At 38.4% G+C, this 24,338-nt stretch overlaps 1 protein-coding gene across 1 annotated transcript in view; it reads right to left on the bottom strand.

Moving 5' to 3' along the window:
* The window catches only part of insra (insulin receptor a), a 51,869-nt gene that overhangs the window by 20,795 nt on the left and 6,736 nt on the right, over positions 1-24,338 (bottom strand). The window contains exon 2 of the mRNA XM_079378606.1: positions 20,314-20,862. Coding sequence (XP_079234732.1) covers positions 20,314-20,862 — 549 coding nt within the window. The remainder of the gene's footprint in view (positions 1-20,313; positions 20,863-24,338) is intronic.

Raw genomic sequence — 24,338 nt, 5'->3', positions numbered from 1 at the left:
ATATATTGAAATACTGAATAGGTATAAAACGGAGCTGCCTTTCACACATACGTTTTTATTACACGTTAAAGTATAAAACAAGTCTGGCGAGTGTATAGCTGTTGTTCACCTCACTGTCAGGTGACACCAGGTCAGCCAAGTCAAGAGCAAAACAACATTACCCTCTGCCCCTTATACACGACAATCCAGGGAGGGCCACCTCACTGCCTGCCGTGAAAAGAAGGGGAAGCATGTGTTTGTGTGTGTGTGTGTGGTGTGTGCGCGTGCACATGTGACAACAATGGAGGTGCTAAGTTGGAAAAACACAAGCAAGGCACAACGACTGTGTCAATTGAAAGCACATTAAATTAAGAAGAATTCTGCACAAAAAACAACCTTGTTGACTCGAATGGCTTTCCGTGAAAATTCATTATCATCTATTCTTTGAAAAACCCTACTGCCTCTACCCCTATTTTCTCTCCCTCCCTCCTTTTCCTCGCTCTTCCGGTTATACGCAAACAGACACATGGTGTGCACGGTGACTCCTGATCCAGAGAGTCCAGTCCATTTAACAGCCTCAGCTGCAGACCCACCCTCAACCTTAACCAATGTGTTTGCTGGCTGTAGAAGGGAGCCATTCAATGGTCTCTACTGTCTGTGAGGCAGAGCCACTGTGTATTAACCCTTTATTGCGAACGTGCCCGCAACCTTGGGCAGAAAGACAAGGGGAAGAGAAAACACTGCTACAAGAGTTAGAAAAACTTGTTCCGCTCCTTTGGAAAGATGTCTGTTCCCTTCTGCATTCCACCTACAGAGCTGCTGGGAACTCCTGCAGTCCAGAGAGTTGTTGTTGATAAGTTGTGCTTGCTAAGTGGTGCATGTTTGATACCTTAAATAGTGTGGCTTATTGAGGAGAAGTGTGCCGTTACTTCAGAGTCATCTTACTTACTATACAACCAGAACAGCCTAGCATTATGGCAGAATATGACTAGGTTATGCGTCAAATATTCACTTTACGTTATATGTGATTACATTACACTACACATACATTACTATACGTTAATGTTCCTTTGTCTGCTATTATTTTGGATTTACGTTTGGTTGTGCCCTTCTCAGTCAGTGATTAATTAAAAGAACTCCTTTTGTATTCCTTCGTTATGCTCTTTGTTTTTACACACCAGACACAGTACTATTGTAGTGCTGCATACAAGTAAATATAATTACATAGCCTTTTATTTTTCCTTTTGTTCAATTAGTGAAAAACAGTTTGGAAAACATTGCCTTTAATAGACTACTAGGGTAAACTTACCTATTAAGCTCATGTACCCATTAAGCACACTTCCATTTTTGAGATCAGATTATAAAAAGAAAAAAATATTTATTATCCTACTTGATGTCTTAACCAATTGATGTGTTTGTTACTAATTGGACATTGCACACTGAGATATGGGTCTCCGTGTGTTCACACTGTCTGGCGGCCATTTTGAAAGCCGTCTAAAAACTTTCACCAAAAGAGGAGCCCCTTAAATGTGCACTTTTAGATGTTTCACTACTTATTGTAAAATTAAGAGATTAATGTTCAAACTTTTGCATATTATAACCTGGAACATGGATGTGGGAAATAATTACATTATATCCAAAAGATAGTTTTAGCAACACAGCGCAGATGCTACAGAACACAGTTAGCTGACTAGCTGTATTAGATTGTGTGCTACGCTAACATATTACTTCACAGGCATTATTGGCTTGTACTTTTACATCCATAATATTATAAATTTACAGTTTATTGGTGGTCTGCGGTTTTACAGTACTGTTATTTTTAAAGATATGAGCTTAAAGGGTGCACTACTATGAAAACACAGCTTCAGTGTGACATCAATAAGAAAAAGTATAATTTCATAGATATTGTTAATAATAGTTGTTCATAATAAAATATATATGAACTTAATACATGACCTAGACTATTTATTTAGCAAAAATCCTGTAATTTTAATAAATATTACATGAAATGTATTAAAAATTGTTGCTGCTCCCATTAAGCTCAGTGTGCTCTCTTTAAGCTCTTCCACACTGAACGTCTGTAAATACTTCATAAACATACTTCACATATTAACCGATGGTTGTCACTTTAAGTTAAGTTAATCAATTTTCTATGGATTCAGTCAACTCAAATCTGCAGACTGGCTCTGATCTTTGACAACTAGCATCAACTTCTCCAGACTGTAAATCTGTGGAAAATCGGGGCAAAAATCATGTAGTGTATTCCAGCCTTAAGAGACTCTAGATAAGTTTACATCCATTTAAAAAGAGGTTTCATGATGATGCTGGTTTCTGTGTTCATCCCCTTGAATTAAATGTTTTGTTGGTTTGTTTTATTTGATTTTTGAATGTGTTACTTACCTGAACTATTTAATGTGCTTAAATTACACTTCACTATAAATATATAAGTGATGTGAAGTGACATTCAGCCAAGTATGGTGACCCATACTCGGAATTCGTGCTCTGCATTTAACCCATCCAACGTGCACACACACAGCAGTGAACACACACACACACACACACCCGGAGCAGTGGGCAGCCATTTTATGCTGCAGCGCCCGGGGAGCAGTTGGGGGTTCGGTGCCTTGCTCAAGGGCACCGCAGTCGTGGTATTGAGGGTGGAGAGAGCGCTGGACACTCACTCCCCCCACCTACAATTCCTGCCGGCCGGAGACTCGAACCCGCAACCTTTGGATTACGAGTCCGACTCTCTAACCATTAGGCCACGACTTCCCCTGATGTGATGTGATCAAATTGAATGCCTTGTTGCTTGAATTTAGTGTTCTGTTTTTTTTTTGTGATTGACTTTGTACCTTCAAATTTATTTATTTTTTTTACAATTATTCTTTAAAGATTTTCCTTAAAATAAATAAGAATTTTTAATACAACCTGATGTGAGCTTAATGGGAACAGGGGTGTGCTTAAAGGGTACACAATTATACTCATTAAGCAAAGCCAGACTTTTTGAATTTAATGATGTATATCTTAATTGAAATGCTTTTGACATTTAAAATAAAATGAAATATTTTTGTGTGAGAGATTAATATTTTATTTTAACAACCTTTTTAAACTGAATTAACCTTTTTGTACTGAAACCAATATCTTGTGCACTAAAAATGTCTCAATGTAGATTTTGGTGAGCTTAATAGGTACGTTTACCCGAATTGTATGTTTTGGTCTAAATGATGGTTCTTCTGACACCCTTTAAACCATTTCAGAAGAAATATAAAAAGTTAATTATATAATATTGATTATTATTAAAAGTCTAAAAAAAATGGGACAATAAATAAATAAGGCCATGCCAAGCAAAATAAAATGTAATTTCTTAAATGTTCCTTCTCTCAATGTGCAGATCTGAGTGAGTACAGAGGGAGTCATTTATTGCTCATTAGCTTTCATTCATTCATGTTCTGGGCGTCTATCTGCGGGATCTGGGTCACATTTCAACATCAGGGTGGGTGTTGTGTGAGTCACTTATCAGAAACAGCCAGCTGTGCTTGTACGCTTAGCGGGAGTGAAATTCATTTCTACACCATCTACACCTGTGCGCAAACATCGGAGATGGGAAGATCAACTTCCATTAAAGATATGCAGTACAAGTGTGTGAGAAAGAGACAGAGAAAGAGAAGAGCATTAAAGACATGAGAGGTGTGTGAAAGGAAGAGAGTATTTACCTTTGTCGCTGAGACACAAAATCTGACCCTAGCAAAGGAAAAGTCCTCGCTGGACATAGATCACATACAGCTCGGTCTATAAACACACAACTATACTACAGGAAGGAAGGCAGCACTATTGTTGAGTTCAGCTATTGTTTTTATGACAGCCGACATCTGACACGTCAGCAAGTGACAAACACTCTCACAATCTGCTCTTTGTCACCGCAAATACACAGTAATTCACACACATTATAGTATGTAATTAGCACCCGAGATGTTTGCCTTGTGTAAGAACGGTTTTATGCTTTTACGCAGAAACAACAGATTCGGTTAGGAAATGTAGGGCAACCATGACTCATAAACATCCATGAAAAGATTAAAGCAAGACAAACAGACACCTTAACAACTGCTAGAGGAAAAACAAACAAGCTATCTTTCAAAATTATTTGTCTTTAAATTGGGTCAAAGACCATGAGATACAGATTCTCCTCAGAGAAGCCGAAATATTCAGTGCTAAGACCATAACAATCACACAGAAACCTTCAAGTGTATTCAGTCGCACGTCTTTTCTTGTTAACATCATGCACATAAATGCAGACAGAACTGTTTATGAAATTAAACTCTGCTTTGTGCACTTGTCAGACAATTTTCAAGGTTCACATCTTGAGGACTTAACTACAGTAAGGGGCCCCTTATAATTCAACAGATGGGTGAAAGGATTTCTTGGAAAGAGTAGGGATCTCAGTGGAAAGCGGGGTCGATCCAATAGCAATATCCTGGCAAACTGACCTGGATGATTTTGACAGTACAAAGAAAAAGACTCTCTGCAGTAGTGCTTGCCTGTGCAAAAGATGCTGGGTACTTGCAAGAGTGTCATGATCCAGTTGCTAGGGTATTCTAGGTAGTTTAATCACTGGCCCAAATCAAAAGTATTCATTAAAAATACTTTTTTTTAAGTTTTATAATTTATTATGTTCTGGTCTTTGATATGTAGTAAAAGTTACACAGTCAGTTTTAGGGCTGTCATGATTCCTCGATTCAATTAGAGTACTCTTTTTAAAAATCCTTGATTACATTTTGCTTCTCTTCATTAATTGTACCCATATTACACGCAGAGCACACATGGCGATTGTATGAAATACTGATTATATTATAAATATATTACACATCGCCTACACAATACGCAACGCATATTCGCACGCATTAGCATACAGGTGACAGTTGACCATGCAGAGCATCAGGGAGAATTTGGAGCGTGTAATAAAAGTTCCCAATGCTTTGGGAAAAGCTGCATTCTGGATCATCCATGCATTTGATAATAATCCTGACTCGCAGTCTCCTCATTGGATGCGCCTTTAGAGTTTTTCAGAATCGCTCCAGCTCAAAACCAAAACTGCTTTTTTCCCCCTTTATTTAATGTCTTTATTGCATGTTTTGTTGATATTTTGAGTGCACACAAATAAAAGTAGGCCCTTTACAGTTCCGAACAATATAGCCTATTACTCTTCCCTTTATGAGCAAAAATGACAGCGTATTTGAAAAGTTTCCAATGCAAGTGTTCGCTCTGGCGCGTCCATGTCCTGTAAAGCGCGCTTCAGCTTGCACTCGCCGCACAAACGACTGGATATGCATCAGTGCACATTATCTAGGTTAAGCGTTTAAACATTGTGGAGCTGTTTTATAACTATAGATTTAAGTAAAGTCGTGACGTATTGTCAAGTATGGTGACCCATACTCGAAATTGGTGCTCTGCGTTTAACCCATCCAAGTGCACACACACAGCAGTGAGTAGTGAACAAATGCACACACACACACACACACACACACCGTGAACACACACCCGGAGCAGTGGGCAGCCATGCTGCAGCGCCCGGGGAGCAGTTGGGGGTTCGGTGCCTTGCTCAAGGGCACCTCAGTCGTGATATTGAGGGTGGAGAGAGCGCTGGACATTCCCTCCCCCCACCTACAATTCCTGCCGGCCGGGGGCTCGAACTCGCAACCTTTCGATTACGAGTCCGACTCTCTAACCATTAGGCCACGACTTCCCCCATTAATTATAGACAAGTCGTGATAATTTGAGAAGGCTAAATATATCAAACATAGGCTATGATGAACTCACTGTCTGACGCTGGCCGCTTGGTCGTTACTTTAAAAAACAAAAACTTACATTTAACAAATAAAAAAAAATGCTCCAAACGTTTTTCTAAATTAACTTAATAAAATGCAATCACTTTGCCATTTCATACAACACTGAAGTATTTTAATAGCTGTAACAGTAGTATAAGCTGTTTCGGGAGAAGGGGAAAAAAAAGGATGGGCTCGGGTCGGAAATTCTGATAAGCTGTCAGACACGGGTCGGGCTAGGGCCTGAGCGTCTCGGGCCAAGGCCGGGCTAGGGCCTATATTTTAGGCCCGTGCAGGGCTCTAGGGAGAATACATCAATACGTCTCTCAATTTTCTACCTGTTAATCACAATTTCAAAATAAAAATTTAAACCCTCGCTCTGAGTTTACACATTTTGATGACCACATATTCAAGAAATTACAGTAGCTGTAGAAGAAATGGCCAAATATTAAAGATTAAGTGGACATTTGAATTAAATGTTGTTTAGTCAAGATTAAACCAGGATTATATTGCGCAGTAAAGTGTAAAAACAATCGTCAGGCTTTTGGCGCCCTCTGCAGGCATTTGTTACAATGCGTAATGTACGTTAACTCTATTGTTTATAATACATTATGTATTTTAATGGTTTTCTTCAATAAAACCATATGGTTACGTGCTTTGATACTTTACGCTTGTCAGTGAACTATGGCTCTGTGTATTAAATGCCGCTCCATCTGAAAGCACGTGATGGAGATTTACTACTAATCACAGAACCGGGTTTACTGACGAGATGCGCACGACAATCGCATGTGATTTATTGTGCAGCCCTACTCGTGGCAGTGCATTGTTGTTGCGCTATGGGTGTCCCGAGTTCGAGTATCGGCTTGTGGACCTTTACTGATCTCATCTCCCTCTCTTTCTCCCAATTTCCTGTCTACATACTGTCCTATCTCAATAAAGGCAATAAAATGCCAAAAAAAAAAAAATTATAATCTGATGACCATCATAGCGTCTTCCTATTCCCTATCCATTTCTGTCCATTTTTTTCTATGGGTAATTCCTGTCAGATCTGTGTTTGTGTGATTTTCCTACCAGAACTACAGAAGGGTAACCTGCACGCAGACACACTACTCAAACTACACCTCACATGTGAAGACAAGACTAATTCTTTACTTATGGGCCTCTCTTGCAAAGCAACTTGAAACTGATGAACACCTCCTGTCCAAATAACACATAATTCCAGAGTAAGGCATTGTTTTATCATAAACTAGCGGGATGTTCTGTACTTCTTCAACTGTAATATTTCCCAGCCTGTCAGAGAGTCATTTAAATGCTTCATTAAAACAGTGAAGAGGAATTACAGTAAAGTTTGGATGACCCTTTTTAAGTTATAAATATTGTGGTGAAAACAGACTAGTGGTCTACTACAGAGGCCTTCATTTCTTCCAACATTTTCTGGTTATGAAGTTACTTCCGAGTGGATTAATTTGATTTCCTTCCCCATCAATCAATACTCAGTGCTGCATAATGATTCGGTAAAAACAAAAATCATGAAGGTGATTAAATAATGACAGAAATGCCATTTTTTGGTGAACTATGAAAAGTGAAAAAATGAAAACCCTTCTTTACATTAGATTTCAGGCCATTCAAAAATTAAACTAAAAAACGCATGTAATGTGCTTGCTGTAAATTCACTGTGCTGTATTTAGAAAGGCACATGACTACAGGAGGTGTCACAGTTCGCGACAGGGCAAAACCAAGCCATGAACTCTCTGCAGACCTCTGAGGCTTTCTCACCTTTGAGAAGAATATAAATTTAACATTCAAGACTCTGAGACGCAAAGTCAGAGAGGTGAGAAAGCACCCGATGGCCCCTCAGAGCTCCTGAGTTACTGTGCAGAGCTAGAAAAACATCTTACAAGGACAATCAAGTCTTTAAGCAAGAACTGAGAGACTGACTCAGCATCACACAGCTTCACACTAGAGAAGAGATTTAGTAAGACAACAACTTGAAGCACACAGACAAAACAATGCTCAAGTCTCTGAATACCCTTGCTAACGTTGTTGTTGTGGGCATTTGTGTGTCGACTGAAAGAAATCTTTTCAACAATGCGCAAAAAGCACATAGGCTACTTCACTGGTGATAGTATCTGCATACATAATATACTTATGATAGTGTAGATATACTTGCATATCTAATTCACGCAATGATTCCTAAATAGGCAAGAGCGAGAAGCCATGTAGAACATCAGACGTTTCAAGAAATAACCATCCCAAAGAAATTAATCAAACAACTAAATAATCTTATATTGAGTGTAACTGCATCAGTGAGCAACCATTTGGCTCAATAGCTGGCCGTAGGTCAGTTCTCTTGGCCTTATCACGTGCATTTGGGTCCTTGTAAACAGTTTAGCCTGACAGGATGCTGCTTTAATGTGTGCTTACACATTCATTGAGCGCATTGAAGAGGATCTGTGTGGCCAAGAGGTCCTAATGCGTCAGAGATATGTGCTCGTTCTACGATTGGATGAGGACTATGAGAACAAGACAGAGTAATGAGATGCTACAAGGACAGCTATTAATTAGTCTCTGTGTTTTGGGGTTAATCATGGTTTCAGAGAGGTGACAGCGCTATGTGACACACTGCAGGCGGTGAAACAGTGGCTACTAGCAGTAGAGCAGAGACAGATGCTGTAAACACTTTCATTAGGCAACCAGCCACCCATAATAGAGGAAAAACACTCCAACATCACGATTTTGTGTTTCATTGCCACTAGGTCGAGTATTGCAATGACAGGCAAGATATTTAAATTAGACATGAAGATCCAGATCACAAACAGTGCTGCATCAACCGTGTGATGAATGACGCAGGGACATCATGCAAATAAAAAACATATACATGGGAAATTTGTTTCTCCTACATTGTGTTACAATAATTTATTGAGACTGTAATGAACATGAAATTTAGTAAAATAAAAAGCCTTGATGGGATGATTCATCCAAAAATGAAAACTGCCATCATTTCTTCAACCTCTCATAATTCTAAGCCTGTATGACTTTTCCTTCTGTGAAGCACAAAAGATGATCAAATGGCCCGGTCTATACAGTCAATACAGAGTTATTTTAGAAGCACTGAGATTAGATTTTTTTAATATTTTTATATTTCCTATTTTCATTTTTATGATTTAGTTTTAGTAATTTTTGTCACTTTGATTACTTGTGTCTAAATTTTTAATTCAATTTTAGTTTTAATTAATTTAGTACACTGTTATACTTTAAAATTAAAGGTTGCTTTGGCAACTAGCTGAAAATAATGTTTAATAAATATGTTTGTTTCTGGTTTCAGTTCATGTTAATTTTATTTCAAGTAACAAAATGCTTTTTATGGTTTTAGATTTAGTCAAGGTTGTTTTAAACCCCAGTGTTCATCAAAATACCATGTTCTGTTTTTAGCAGAGAAAAGATAGTCATACAGGTTTGGAATGACACAAGGGTGAGTAAAATGATGACACAATGTTAATTTTTAGTTGAACTATCCCTTTAATGACTGTTTGCAAGACATCTCTCTCTTCTAACAGCAGAGAGGAATGTCAGATCAAATTTGACTACCACACCCCAAACTGAAGCTGGAGGATCAGTCTGGACAAAACACCCCTACAGCTACTGAAACAACAGCACCGTCTCCTTCTCGGTCTGTACCACATTAATATGTGTTGGGCGGATCTGCAAAGGTTACTTAGCAGATACTTACACAATTGAAACTGTCAAGGAAAAGATACTGTCACTGCTGGAAACATCTGAACTTCTTAAGCATATTCCAATTCTTCTGAAGTCATACAATACCTTTGTGTGAAAACAGACTGAATTCATTATGAATTATTTACTTGACTTAATTCTTTTGATTCAATTCACTGAAAATCTTGGCATCTGCACTAGTCTCCTTGGCACGTTAATAAGAAATCATGACAGAAGTAGTGATTTCATCTGAAAAACAATTCATTGTTTTGAAATGAACCTTTTCAATGAATCAGCTGATAAAGTGCACATGAATGATAAATGAAGAAACTGGACCAATAAGTAAACTCACTGACAGCAGTGAACAGCTCACTGAAAGGGAAGATTTGCAGTGAATAAGGACTAAGATTTTGGTTTGTTTCTCACACAAAGTTTTTGTATGTTTCCAGAAGACTTGGAATGTATCTAGGAAGCATTTTTTAGCTGAGGTAGCAGCAGTAGGTTTGCCTACACAATTAACATGAAGAAAGTGTGCAGATTCCACGTGGGCCTAATAATATCTAGCGAAAACTGAGTGGTTAGAGCACAGAATTAAAAGACCCACTCTAACTGATTATGCATTTAGAAAATTACATGAATTATACAGACATGGAGGAGGAGACAGGCAGCAAGGCCTTTAAAGACATGTGTTAGGGAGCTCATGGCTAAGAAGAGCCAGAGAGTTAAAAATAGGGATGTAACAATTCACTGAACTCACGATTCGATTCATGATTTTTTAACAAAATGAGATTTAAGACAAATTATAAATTAAGTGTGTCCTTTTATTATTGCTTGGACAAAATGCTGCACATTTCTTTGTGAAATGGAAATATAACACTATAATAATATAGCACTTGCATATTATTGCTCTTTTGTTGCTTTTGATTGCTTCTATTGTCCTCATTTGTAAGCCGCTTTGGATAAAAGTGTCTGCTAAATAACAAAATATAAATATAATGTAAATGTAAATAACAAAACTAAATGGAAATTTTAAAACAAGCCCCAAATCAAATAAATAACACAAATAAAAGAAATATCTTAATATAAACAAAATAAGGCTTTGTCTGTGCTCTATACATTTAAAATTAGAGGCAACCACTGCATTTAATCATGATCCAAAAAAAGGTGCTGCATACATGCAACATGAGCAGTTTTTAATCTAAATTAGATTGTATAATTTGTGGTTTGACTTCAGTTTTGTGAAACTATACATTAAAAATATCTGCATGAAACAGAAACAGCAGATGGGATGCAGAATGAGATGCAGATTCACTCTCTGCCAGCAAGTGGCACTTCATTTTAATTTTGGTTTCCGCTGTAAACAAAGCAGCGCTGCACTTGTGAACTTCAATATGCGTTATACAGAAGCAAGATGAAAAGAAAACACATACCATCTAAACTTTTCTAAAGACAGTAAGGTCCCCTCAGACATGCATTCATTTAAACTCCTACCCCTAACTGAGTCGTGATTTGTTTAGCATCTCAACCGATTTGAACAGTCACATATTTCAATTGATTTTCAACCGGCTCTCACTTAATCGTTACATCCCTAGTTAAAAATATTAGAAATAAATAACAAAAATAAATTAAAACAAAATAAAACACTATTTTGGCATCACTGAATGGACTAGTCAGTAGAGAAATGTATTACAGCAGCTTTGTATTTAAAGTGTTAGTTCATCCAATCATGACAGATTTATTTTTGGGTGAACTATCCTTTCAATCCCTGATAAACTGACAAAACCTGAGATCTGAGCCAACTGCAAGCAATGTTTTGATAGTATGCAGATCCAGTGTAGAAATACTTCTCTCTGCAGGATTTGATCTCTTAAAACCTAGTAGATCTAGAGTTGCCATCTTTATTGTGGAAAAGGATTGTAACCAAAAGGCAAATACTTCAGTTATAAATTTTCCAAGCACCAGCTCATATGTAGGACGGCACAAAATAAAAACGTCTCGGATAGAATAAGATGAATCTTGTTTTATATTTCACGCTTCTGTCCTCCACAAATCAAATCTGATTGCCATGATTAAGTTAAAACACTATTCATCAGCATGAAAGCAGATCTGCAGATGTGAAGAACATCTAAAGAGCCTGGCCAGGGACGTCTTCACAGAAGAGCTTTGAGTGAAAAACTGTTAAAAGCACTGATGAAATGCTGGTCTGCTGAGGTTTAATGAATGCTTTGGATGTCTGGGATTCCAGGAGAAGGGCTTGAGCAGTAAGGCTTTTGACGGAGTTAATACCTTTGGCACTCAATGGGCCTGTCTCAGCCCTAAAGGAGGGGCTCCACTTGAGTATACGGCCTTGATAATCAGCCCAGTGAGAACTCAAGCATCCAAAAGAGACAAAAATGTATGTGGAAACTTCAAAGAGTTAACCAGATCCATTAAACGGGCTGTTATCAGCCAATTATAATCCAAAATCATAGACTTGCAATTTGTATAATTGAGTCTTTTGAGTGGTTGAAGGAACCCAATCTTTTTCCAGATCTTAGTGACCTCATAAGTGGGAAGAGAAAACCTTCAAAATGTGTTTTCGGCTTTCTGCCAAAAACTCCACCTGATGAATGCATATTTTGTCCATCCACAAAATGCTGCACAGACCATATAATTTCAGTGGATTAATGCTGAATATGGCATGATTAATTTCCTGATATTACAGAAGGGCTATTTAAAGAGGCTTAAGAAATCACTTTTAGGGATGCATGTTGAGAAGCCATGTTCAAACATTTCTCCAAGAGGAATGTTTCGTTGAGTAAGGCAGAGCTAAAGAAAGAAAGAGTGAGGGAGATTGGCTGCAGAGTACGTGCATGGTTTAAAAAAAACAAGACAGCGATGACAGAGAGAACAAGGGTGAGAGAGTAAAAGTGATTAATTTAGAGGCAATGATGTGGCTCTGGCTGGGCTTACGAACATGTGTGTTTTAGGAGGCTACATGGCGCGAAAGAGAACTTGCTATGGAAGAGTTTTGAAAATGACTTGTGCAGCAGTTCTACATTTTGAACAAATGTCAAAAAGCTGCTTTAATCCTACAAATTTGGGTCAAGTGAACCTTCAAATGTTCATCAATTCACTATCAAGGTAAAGATCCTGAAGAGGAACTGGCTTCCTGAATGTACTTAAGAAATTAAAACAATATAGTTTGAGTTGTTTTGGCCTTTATTCCATGTCTGTAAACCTTGATGCTAATCTATATGCTAGTGTACTCCAAAATGTTGACAAAATTCATTTATACACATAAAGGTCTTTGTCTTTCAAAAACATTGACTCATCCTGTGCTACAAAGGTTTTGTCCAATCAAATGGTAGAATGAGAATTTTCCACACCCAAAAAAACTAACTAGAAAGTAGCTAAACATGGTACACTTGAATTCTACTCAATTTCACCAGTATTATAGTATTTATTAATGTTTTGAATTTGCTTTTATTTTTATTTTTCGAATTTTCATTTTAATTGTAGTTTAAGTTTTATTTTGTATTCTATTTATTCATTTTATTTCTATTTTAGAAATTTTAGTACGTTAACAAAGAACACAAGTTTAGATTAAATTAACAATAACAATAACAATGCTGAATATGACATTGAATGTCTCATCTAAACGTCCAGTGTGCCACATACACACAAAGGAATACTTTAAAAGATATTACACATATGGCTGAAAATGTTGGCCCATTTTGATCAACTGTATTTAAAATAATCACTTTTTTAAATTAGATTTGAACATTTTCTGAAGAAAGTGTGAGTAATGATCGTCTGTGCCAACTTTCACATATTTTGTGGGTGGTTATCAAGGAGTTTCTATGCGACTGCTAAGGTATTCGGTGGTTTTCGTCAAGGGTCCATTCTCCCTTTCTCACAAATCAGGCACAGTTCATGTGTACGGATCCTAACTCGTTTTGGTCTACCCTTGAACTCAGGGTAAAAACATCCTCCCCACAGCGAAGTGGTACACTGGAAAGGTTCGGTTCCTGTCTAATTTCGGTGGTGCTGATGGTCAGAGGGTCTAGAAGCTCTGCCCCTGGGACCGTTCATAATCTCCCAGCAGGAAGCTGCCTAACAGTGCCCGGAAACAATTGGGACGAACATTCTGTGAAGTTCGGTAACAGCTATTGTTCCATGCTGAGATTGAATTGGCGCCAGTGTATCCTGTAGTATCGGAGTGTCAGACAACTGAGGGGGAAACGGGGGACTCGATAGTGAAGCCTCCTGCCGTAGACGGTCCTTCCTTTAGGATACACCCCTGCGTGCACTTTATACACACTTTCACCCCAGAGTTACTTATGTTTCCTTAGCAGCACTTAGAAACAACAAGTGTATACATAAGACCTCATTTCCGCACATAAATAACAGAAGCGTAGGTGAGTTATTTTCTTGCTGACCCTTACAGGCCCTCAGAGATTGAAACGGACGGAGACGGGAAGGTCACTGACGTATGTGAATCTGGAATCCTCTCACATGGAGAAAACTACAGGAAGGATCACACTCCTCAAGGTCTAACACTTATAAAGAGTGTTAAAAATAAAACAGCTCGATTAAAAATGTTTCCTTCAGCCTATCGTCATTTCTCATGCTATTAATATATTTGACATGTTCTTTTCCAGAATCGGCTCCATTTTTAAAAACAAGACAAGAGTAGAATGACGTTGGGAAGTCGTGGCCTAATGGTTAGAGAGTCGGACTTGTAATCGGAAGGTTGCAGGTTCGAGTCTCCGGCCGGCAGGTTGCGGGTTCGAGTCTCCGGCCGGCAGGAATTATAGGTGGGGGGAGTGAATGTCCAGCGCTCTCTCCACCCTCAATACCACGACTGAGGTGCCCTTGAGCAAGGCACTGAACCCCCAACTGCTCCCCGGGCGCCGCAGCATAAATGGCTGCCCACTGCTCCGGGTGTATGTTCACGGTGTGTGTGTGTTCACTGCTGTGTGTGTGCACGTTGAATGGGTTAAATGCAGAGCACGAATTCCGAGTATGGGTCACCATACTTGGCTGAATGTCACTTCACTTCACGTTTGGATCTGTTAAAGGTTCCCATGCACGAGTTATTCCACCGATGTGTGCAGAACCACACTGAAACACTCAGATAGTGTTTCCTGCACTGCTATTCAGAGGCACCACAACATGCAGTCCATCTAATTCCTGAGCTGGTTCTTTTTCATGAATCAAACACGTCCAGCTGGCAACTTACTTGAAGCAAACAAGTGAATAACTTATTTTAGTAAATTAGTTTTGTTCAGTATTGTTTAATGTATAGTTAGGTCAATTATCGGAGTGCATTTAAGCTGCCAGTAAAAAGACTGTATAATACTTGTTTAAAGCCCGGAACACATCAAGTCGACGGTCGGCCGTCGGGCAGTTTCTGTTCTTTGGCCGACTTCTGATTGGCTGTTCAGCTGGCGAACCAGTGCGTGAGAAAGGTGCAGAACGGACGTGCTACTTTGCCATCGGGTGTCGAGCATCGGCTTGGTGTGTCAGGGCAACTTTGGACCCAGATGCTGCCGACGTGAGCCGACCCCGCAGTCTGCTTTCGTCGACACTAGTTCGTCGACGTCGGCTTGGTGTGTACCGGGCTTTAAAGATTTTTAAAAAGCATTTATTATAGGATTTATCTCAAATTTAAAATAAGATAAACAGGAATCAGCTATAGGAATCTAAACTGGAGGTGTGTAACATCCATAGTGACATTTTGTGACAAAATATATATTTTTTAACTTTCTATTCATCAAGAATCCTGAAAATCTATCATTTTCGCAACAGCGAATGGCATGAAATCAGCCAATTCAAACGATTTCTGAGGGACCATGTGACACTGAACACTGCTTTGCTATCACGGTATAAATTACATTTTAAAACAAATAAAAAAGTAAAAACTAATAATACTATATTTCACAATATTACAGATTTTGATCAAATAAATGAAGCCATGTTGTAAAAGATAGACTTCTTTTACAAACATTAAAAAACTCTTACTGCCTCCAAACTTTTCAACAATTATGTACTCTAAATGTCTTCGTTTCCTAAAAACTCCCTTAAATAGCATCTAGTGAGCTATTTTGAGCTAGTTGCTTTATTAGTAGCTTGTAGCATCACAAACTACTTTTTAAAAGGGTAGACAGTCATTTAATGCCTTTTATTTATGTGTAGCTTGTAGCTTAGGAAGCTACAGTTTCAAGTAGTTTCCTTAACATTGCTGCGAGTGAACAAGTAGTCATAAGCTATATGACCCAGACTGAGCCTTGAGCAAATCGGATACGAATGGCTACACAAAGCTCATTATTCAAATAACAAAAAAAAAGAAACATACTGTATTCGCTAATCAAATATGAGCCAATTCTCTAAGCCAAATACAATCTGTCACCAGGGAGGTGGACGTTAAGCCACAAACTTAAACATTTAGCTACATGTAGGCCTAGTGTTTCCATTCTCCTAGTCAACCTACTGTTTCTCCATCCCAGCTGTGTTTCTAATCCCCTCTGAGGACAGATAACGAAGATCATTTTTAATGTGTATAAAATTTTCAGTGCCGGGGGAAGCCCAGCCTCATTCAGCACTGGCTGACAGCCTCAACAGAAGCCTCGGTGCTCCCCTAACAGATCTAACACAAAACATGGACTTTACACCGGCAGCGAACTCTCCAGGTGTGAAGGACAGGCAGAAACTGTTCCCAAATCACCAATGTTCTCCTCATTTGTACAGTACATGATTACACGAGCACCTTTAGAAAAGCATTCAGGTATATCATTGTCCTTCAACGGTTCCTGGTTACCCTTTTATTTGCCCATTTAATGCCTCATTAAGGGCAGCTGGCGGGCGCAATGAAGTCAGGCCCATTGCTGCGTCATCGTGCAGGATGATGCTCGGTTATTCAGTTCGGTGCAGTTGGTTGGTATAAGCGAGCATCAGGCATTTAAAATCCCCAAAAAGGGCCTGATCTATCATCAGTCTTTATTAATTCCTCAATGGCAATAGATTTAAATCAGTTTTACTGCTTCCAACAGTCAAAATCTGCTCACTGAGCAAAGCTGCTCAGGAAAAACCAGTGCCAACACTCCCAAAACTATTCCAAATATGAAACAAAACAGCTTTTGTACGGCTGCCAACAAAACCGCGGAAATCTGCAAAAGAGACTTTGGCAGCACGTCCCTACGCAGTTACCACAGGCTCTTTTTTTCTCGCTATCTCTTTCCCTCCTTCTCTTTTAGAGGCAGCTGCGCAAGAGGCCTGCTGATCTGGCCGTCCTCAGTAACTTTCCTCTTTCTCTGGATCAGACATAAGGAAGGGAGCGTGGCTGCAGTCGGCCACTCGCCGCTGATCACCTACAGACAGAATTAAGCAATGCAACTGCAACTCCCTCCATGTGGCGAAGGATTGAGGGCGAGGGACACGCTTGGATTCCTGTTGAAATCCAGCAGCTGGACAGACGTGTGTGTAAGACAAAAGCTCTTAATGTGATTCAATATTATGCAAAGAGGCATATGGGACAGAGGGACCTTAGCAAATAATCAAGAATGCTAGAGAGAGAGAGATGGTATATGTAAGATCCTCCACGTAGAGGGATTAATGAGCGAGGAAAACTCACCTCACTAACAGTTTAATCCCACAGGGATTAACGCTCTATTATGGAGCTCATCAAATGGATACGCTGTGTAGAAGCCCTCATGTGCTTTAAATGTAAAGAAACACAAGAGTAAATGCTTATGCATCCTGAAAAACAGCAACTAATGGTAATAATTCACTTGCAAATAAAACAAACACTTTGCCAGTTACATGCATTTTACAAAGAAAATTATTTGCTGATGACATTATTCAGGATAGGACATTTTTTGAAAACCGTGATTTCTATTTTAAATAAAGTATGCTCTTTTGAACTTCCTATTCTTCAACTAATCCTGAAATAAATGTAACATCACAAATGTCTTTACTGTCACTTTTGACAAATTTAATATTGATGATGAATAATTTCTTTTAAAAAATCTTACTGACCCCAAACTTTAATCTCTTTGGTGTTGCTTTTTTTTTCCAAAAATAGTGACATAAATAAATGTACGTTTTAGACTAATAATGTTTTTTAAGTAATATTTTGCATTCTTAGGGGATTATATGGCACTAACTTATATTTATGTAGTAGCTATTAGTAGTTATTGACTACTTGTTAACCAACTGTTGTTTCATTTACATTATTACATTTACATTATTCATTAAATGACTAAATGTAAATGTAAATGTTGTAAATCTTGAAGACACTTGGCAGATTATGCTGAAGTGAGATTTTTTTTTTAAATTTGTTATTAAAACAGTGCAAAAATACTATTTTACTATTACTATTAATAGTGTGTCACCTTTGTGTCTCCTTTACGCAGCAACAAACTGATATAGTAAGTGATGTACGCAGCTATGAATTCAAAGGCTCTCCTCTCAACAAAATCTGATCACAAGTGGCCACAGGAGACACATCTGAGATGCATGTCAATGCCAAGTGTAAACAGTAATGTGTCTCAACAGACCACCTGTGATCAGATCAACCATGACAGATGTCAGTGGCCCAGTTTTTATCTGGTATTATGTCGCCAGGACACTGAAAACAGTGTTTTTTTTCCACAAGAGAATTTAGGTTAAAATGTATATATAAGTTTATATAGTAGATGCTGTTGTTTTAGCACTTCAATAATCTTAAAATCTTCAGTGTAGCTTTTTTTTTTTTTTTAAGTACACATATTGCAACAATATGTAGTCATGAAAATAAGAAAAAGATATTGTAAAAAGTTTTCAATAGATTTGAAATACACTGTCAAGCCACAGAACAGGGCCTAAATACAACATCTTAAGGCATTGCTACAAAATGGATGACGAAAATAAGACAAGACTTATTGCCAGAATTAGCTCTCGGGGTCAAGTGCCAAATGGCAGAAAACCTCTCATAAAACTGTACGGTTCACTACCTTCTTAATCCATTATTGACGGAGAGCGTAATTCCTGCGGTACACACAACAAACACTATGAGGTCTGTGCAACATACACAAATCAAAACTGTTTGAAAACAACATTCATCTTACAGTATCTCTTTGCTCTTTAGTGCTGTGTGGTTTTATAAGCTGCTGCACACTCTGAGCAATATTGGACCCCTAACCACAAGTCCTTCACCACAGACCAAGCAGCAGGCCAGGACTGATTCTATCATTAGATAATGATTTTTTAATCCCCTACTGTACAACTGCAACTCATCAGACACGAGTCAAAGCAGTCCGAACAAGGATATTATCAAGGCACTTAACAAGGACTTCAGTCTATCCTAACTCTTGCATTAATCACCCACAGACAGTTTGTCCCTCAACTCCACATAATGAGATAAAGCAGCATTACGAAAATCAGCTGCTTTTGTCATTTAAAAGTCGAGGAGTTTATACACTACCGTTATTGTTTTCTGAATGTTTTTCCAAGTCTCTAATGCTCACCAAGGCTGAATTTATTTGGTCAATTATAAATTATATTGTTAATAATATTACTACAATTTAAAAAATAAAATTCTCTATTTTAAAATGTGATTTATTCCTCCCATGATGGCAAATCAGCCATTACTCAAGTCTTCACTGTCACATGATCCTTCAGAAATGTATTTTAATATGCAAATTTGGTGCTCGTTTTTCATTATTATCAATGTTGAAATAAAAAGTTCAAGAGAACAGCATTTATTTGAAATAGAAATCTGTTGAAACATTACAAATGTCTTTACTTTCCCTTTGAACAAATAATGCATCCCTGCTGAATAAAAGTTTTCATTTGCTGTATATTTACTGTGCATATGAATAGCAAAACCAGTTACATATTGACACTGGAATGGTTTTAGCATGTTGCTATATTGTTTGAGTGGTTGCTAGGGTACAGGCACAAGTCAAAAGAGCCCACCTCTATGTATTTATTTTGGCCACTAGAGACTCAGGCCCTTCTCCAACTTAAGACAAAGGGATTTCTGCCTGAAAACTAATTGCACACATCTGCCTTCGCAAACAGAGCAAGAAAGGGGAGTCTTTTCTTTTTAAAATGGGGCCACAGAAAGACCATTACCAAACAGAACATGATCATGCCTCCAAGATACACATGACACCATACAGCTGGTTCAAAGAACAGTTACATGTTGTGTCCCATGTGTTGCGTAATTGTGTGAGCTCAAGGGCTTTGCACCAATATGTAAAGTTCTTCCGTATGTTCAAAACTCAAGCTCTTCAACACTTCAAAAACAAACTGCTGCAGATGGTTTCATTGGTCACAGACCAGCTCAAAATGTATGACTGGCCACTCCAATATATCCTGTCAGGTAAAAAAAAAAAACCCCACACAAACACCTACACATAGCAGCTCCCACACCCCGAACTACTGCACAAACAGGGGAGTTGCGTCATAATCTGGAACATGGTTCATGCTTTGACACAGAAACTGCAGCTAATCACCTGACTTGTTGCTTCCAGCATGGTTGCTGTTGGCCGTCTTTATTGCTGAAAGAAACCAGTGAATGTACTGCCAACACGCTGTCTGACACACACACATACAGAGCCCTGACAACTTTCCGCTCACTTCTCAAAACATCTCTAGACTCTATGGTAATATAAATATTACCCTAATGCGCCTGTGAAAACAGAGATTTGAAACGATTATCTGACGACAAGGGGGAGGCGAAAACGACTGGGAATCCTCTTGAGGGTGTAAATACATTCTGTGCGATTGTTTAAAAGCACAAAACTAAAATGAAAAAGTGCTTTAGGTTACGTACTTCTCTGACAATGCTTCTGGTTCCAGCAGCGCTCGCTGAAGTCCCCATTGATGGTGGTGAGGGGGCAGGTGGTTTTGCCCTGAACCGTCCCGGGGCAGACGTCTCCGCACTCTCGATCGTTCTTATTGGCCACGATGTAGTTGTCCTCCACCGAGTCAAGGATCATGGACCAGTCGAGGGTGGAGAGGTAGCAGAGGTCGGGGTTCTTCTCCACGCGCACGGCTCCACGGGTGATGTTCATCAGGCTGTGAAGGCCGATCTCTTTCAGCTGCAGCATCTCGAACAACACAAGCGCATAGTTGAAGAAGAGATTATTGCCACGCACCACTGTGAGGTTGGGAAATAGGTCACTGAGGCTCTCCAGGCCGTAAACGCGGAACAGGAGCAGGTAGTCCGTCACTACCGTCAGCTTGGGGTAACTCAGGCCACGGAAATCCTCTGGTTTGGTTGTGAACATGAGCAGGATCTTTAAGTGGCCTTCGATTACGGTGCAGTTCTCCAGCACCCGCAGGTTGGTCACGTTATTTCTGATGTCTTTACTTGAGCAAACTGCAACGACAAAAAAGACAGCATAATGTTAATTGGTTCGGTGAGAATGTACAGCAAAAATTGCTTTCAGATGATGACCTTCAATTTAACAGGATAATATTTTGTAACGAGCATAAACAAACAAAAACTAAATGCGAAAATGTATTCTATAGAAACCAATAAAGGAGCTCATATACAGAACCATAACAAAATTATTAGAACTACATAAAGGTTTCTGTCGCACTGGTCAATATTCTCGCTTTGAGCTGATGCCTTCCATATGACATAACATGGTTAATGAAGATAATAAAAGCTCTTCCTGCTGATTTTCACATTCCAGTGCTGCTTTACTAGTGTATGAGCTGCAGAGACACTTCTCAAGTGAACCAAATTTGCTTTGCCTAAGGTATGAGACAATGCCCCATAATTTATTTATTTATAATTTAATGCCATAACAGCATCCAAGCATTTCAAGTCCCACTAGCTAAGACAAATAGATTAAAATTCTCATTTGTACCATGTGCTATCAACCCTGCTCAATTCTAATGAGAAGAGGTAGCTTTTTAGACTTCTTGTTTTTTATTATTTATGTTTAATGTATTACTGATGTTTTGCATTTGTCATTGTGTACATGCTTGTAATTCATCCAGCAGAACAAATTGCCCTCAAGGCAGAAAATAAAGGTTAAAAAAGGGCTATATTAATAGAATAAATAAAATATTTAAAATAACAATGCTTGAATTGTATACAATAATGTAACAGTATATATTGTTTTTACAAACAAATATTTTTTTTTATTAAAATTATACGCAATCTTTCAAACTGATGTTTGACAAATAAATAAATAAATAAATGTGGAGTCAAGACATTTACAAATATGATTAAAAGATGAATATGAGACAAAATTACAGAATGTCACATTTTATTATTGGGTGATTCAACACACAGATGTTTTACCAGCTAAGAAGTTCAGTACTTTTAGAGTTTCATCCCTCTATCTGATGTGAGCATAAGTATTGGAACCGTTGCCTCACAGGTCTTTCTAAGTGATCAGCTGTGTCCTGTTGCATTACTTCTTCAGATATTAAAAGCAGGGAATGTGTCGTATCATTTATATCCATTACTTCTGCATTCTGAATCTTGCATTCGATGATGACACACACAAACCAGGATGGAGATGAGGGAGCTGACTTTGAGAGAAAAGCAAGCAATTTGGATGCTAAAAGAAAAGAGGAAGTCAATTAGAGCTCTAGCAAAAACAAAGGGCATGGAGAAATCAAGAGTTTGGAAACCACCAGCAACCAACAACTACCTGATCGGCTGAGAAAACAACAGTAGACAAATCATAAAAACTGTGAAAATGAACCCCCAAAAGACGTGTCTGTAAAATCACCAACAACTTCCAGAAAGCTGGGGTGATGCTCTGACAATCTACTGTCCTCAGGAGACTTTGACACAGAATTACAGATGCTACACAGCAAGATGCAAACCTCTGATCAGCACCAAAAATACAAAGGCAAGATTAGAGTTTGCAAAAAAGCACAACGGTGAGCCAGAAGAGTTTTGAAACTGCGTTTATGGACCGATGAGACAAAGATGAACCTTTATTTAAGTGATGGGAAAGCAAAAATGTGGAGGAAAAAAGGGAACTGCAAATGATCCCAAGAATATCTCATCTGTAAAGCATGGTGGAGGTGGTGTCATGGCAGGGGCATGCATGGCTGCCTCTGGAACAGGCCCTCTCAACTTTACTGATGACTTAATGTATGATGACAGTAGCAGAATGAATTTGGAAGGGTACAAAACCATCTTGCCTAACAATATTCAAGAAAATGCTACCAGATTCATTGGGAAGTGCTTCATACTGCATCAGGACAATGACCCAAAACACCCGGTCAGTTCAATTTCACCAGCTGAAGAGGAGAGTAAAGGCAGAAACTCCCCAAAACAAGCAACAATTGGAATTGGCTGCATTAAAGGCTGGGAAAAGTATTTCAAAGGATGAGACCAAGAGTCTGGTGATGTCTATCTCAGACTCACTGCTGTGATTGTGCGCAAGGGATCTGCAACTAAATAATAGCTTTTAATCTTTTATATCTGCCTTATGTTCAACTGTCCCGATACTTATGCTCATATCAATGAGTGGGATGAACTCTAAAAGTGCTGTTCTTTTTATTTGGTAAAACATGCGGCTAATAATAAAATGTGACATTCAGTAGTTTTGTCTCATATTCATCTTTTAATCATATTTGCAAATGTCTTGACTCCACAGCCAACAGAGCAATTTTGTCTTTACTGTTCCAATACTTTTGGAGGGGACTGTATATCAATCATGACAAGAGGTAGAATTAATGAATATGACATTATGAAATATTGACTACGCGTTTCTTCAAAAGACAAAAAACAACAACAACTAAAAACAAAGAACACAATTAATATGCAATTAATCAGTGGTTACAAAATCATAAACGATAATAATACCTAGGATGCTACACATCTAATTGTGTCCTGTTGGTTCCCCGGTCCCCTTTAAATGAAAAACGGTCCCTGCTGCTCATGACTTAAAAGATTCCACAACGGTTTACATGAATTACATGCATACATGAACTCTGATGAGCGGTCAGTCCGTGCATAACTGAGACCTTTCAAACACTAGGCATTGGGAAGGTCAAAAATACCTTGCGCTGGCTTCTTGTTTATATTAATTATAACAGTGGCCCCACCACAGGGATCCATAAATGTGGCAGTCCGGAAGTTTTGGAGCACGAGGAACCTGAAACACGTAGTATAACCCTACTGACAACCCTACTGCGTCCTCTCTCTCTATCAGACACACACAATGTGCAATACCTCTACGCTTACACTTATTTTTAGCACCACACTCCTAATACACTATGTACAAATGGGGTGCCAGGCACTTGAAAAGACTATCATTGAAATACATAAAACGGCGGCACAGTGAGATGAGCGGTGTCCTGGCTGACTGTGTGTAGTCATTCATTTTATGCAATGAATCTCTTAATGACGCTCTAGCCAAATTTAAACCCTGAACATCTAACAAAAAATAATCCAAGTTATTAGCATGCATTAAATTAAGAGACAGCTACTTCAGTCAAGATTATTTTTTTTTTAATCAAGCTTTGCTAAAAGATATATGGTGTAAAAAAAGAAAAGTAATTTGTTTTAAAGACAAAAATAGAATCATGCATTTACATTTAAATTTAATACTTTAATACTCAATTATTCGAAGCAAGTTTTAGAAGGGTGCTATTGGTTACATATTTGATTTATCAAAGTAAAAAAACAGGTTTAAAAAAAAAAAAAGCACTTTTCATTTGCAAAAGATCAAAACATAAATCATAACCTTAACAGGTTAATCTTAAAGTAAACTGCAGGTTTAAGAAGAAAAGAAAATGTCTAAAGAAGAAAAGGCATGTAATCAAGGTAGTGATTTATGGCAATGCTGATTTCTCTGTAGCTAGTTCTGCTTTGTTACA

This window comes from Barbus barbus (genome assembly GCF_936440315.1).
Source record: "Barbus barbus genome assembly, chromosome: 26".
Classification (NCBI taxonomy): Eukaryota; Metazoa; Chordata; class Actinopteri; order Cypriniformes; family Cyprinidae; genus Barbus; species Barbus barbus.
The sequence above is the reverse complement of the archived record's forward strand: the minus strand, read 5'-3'. Positions and strand labels throughout refer to the sequence as shown.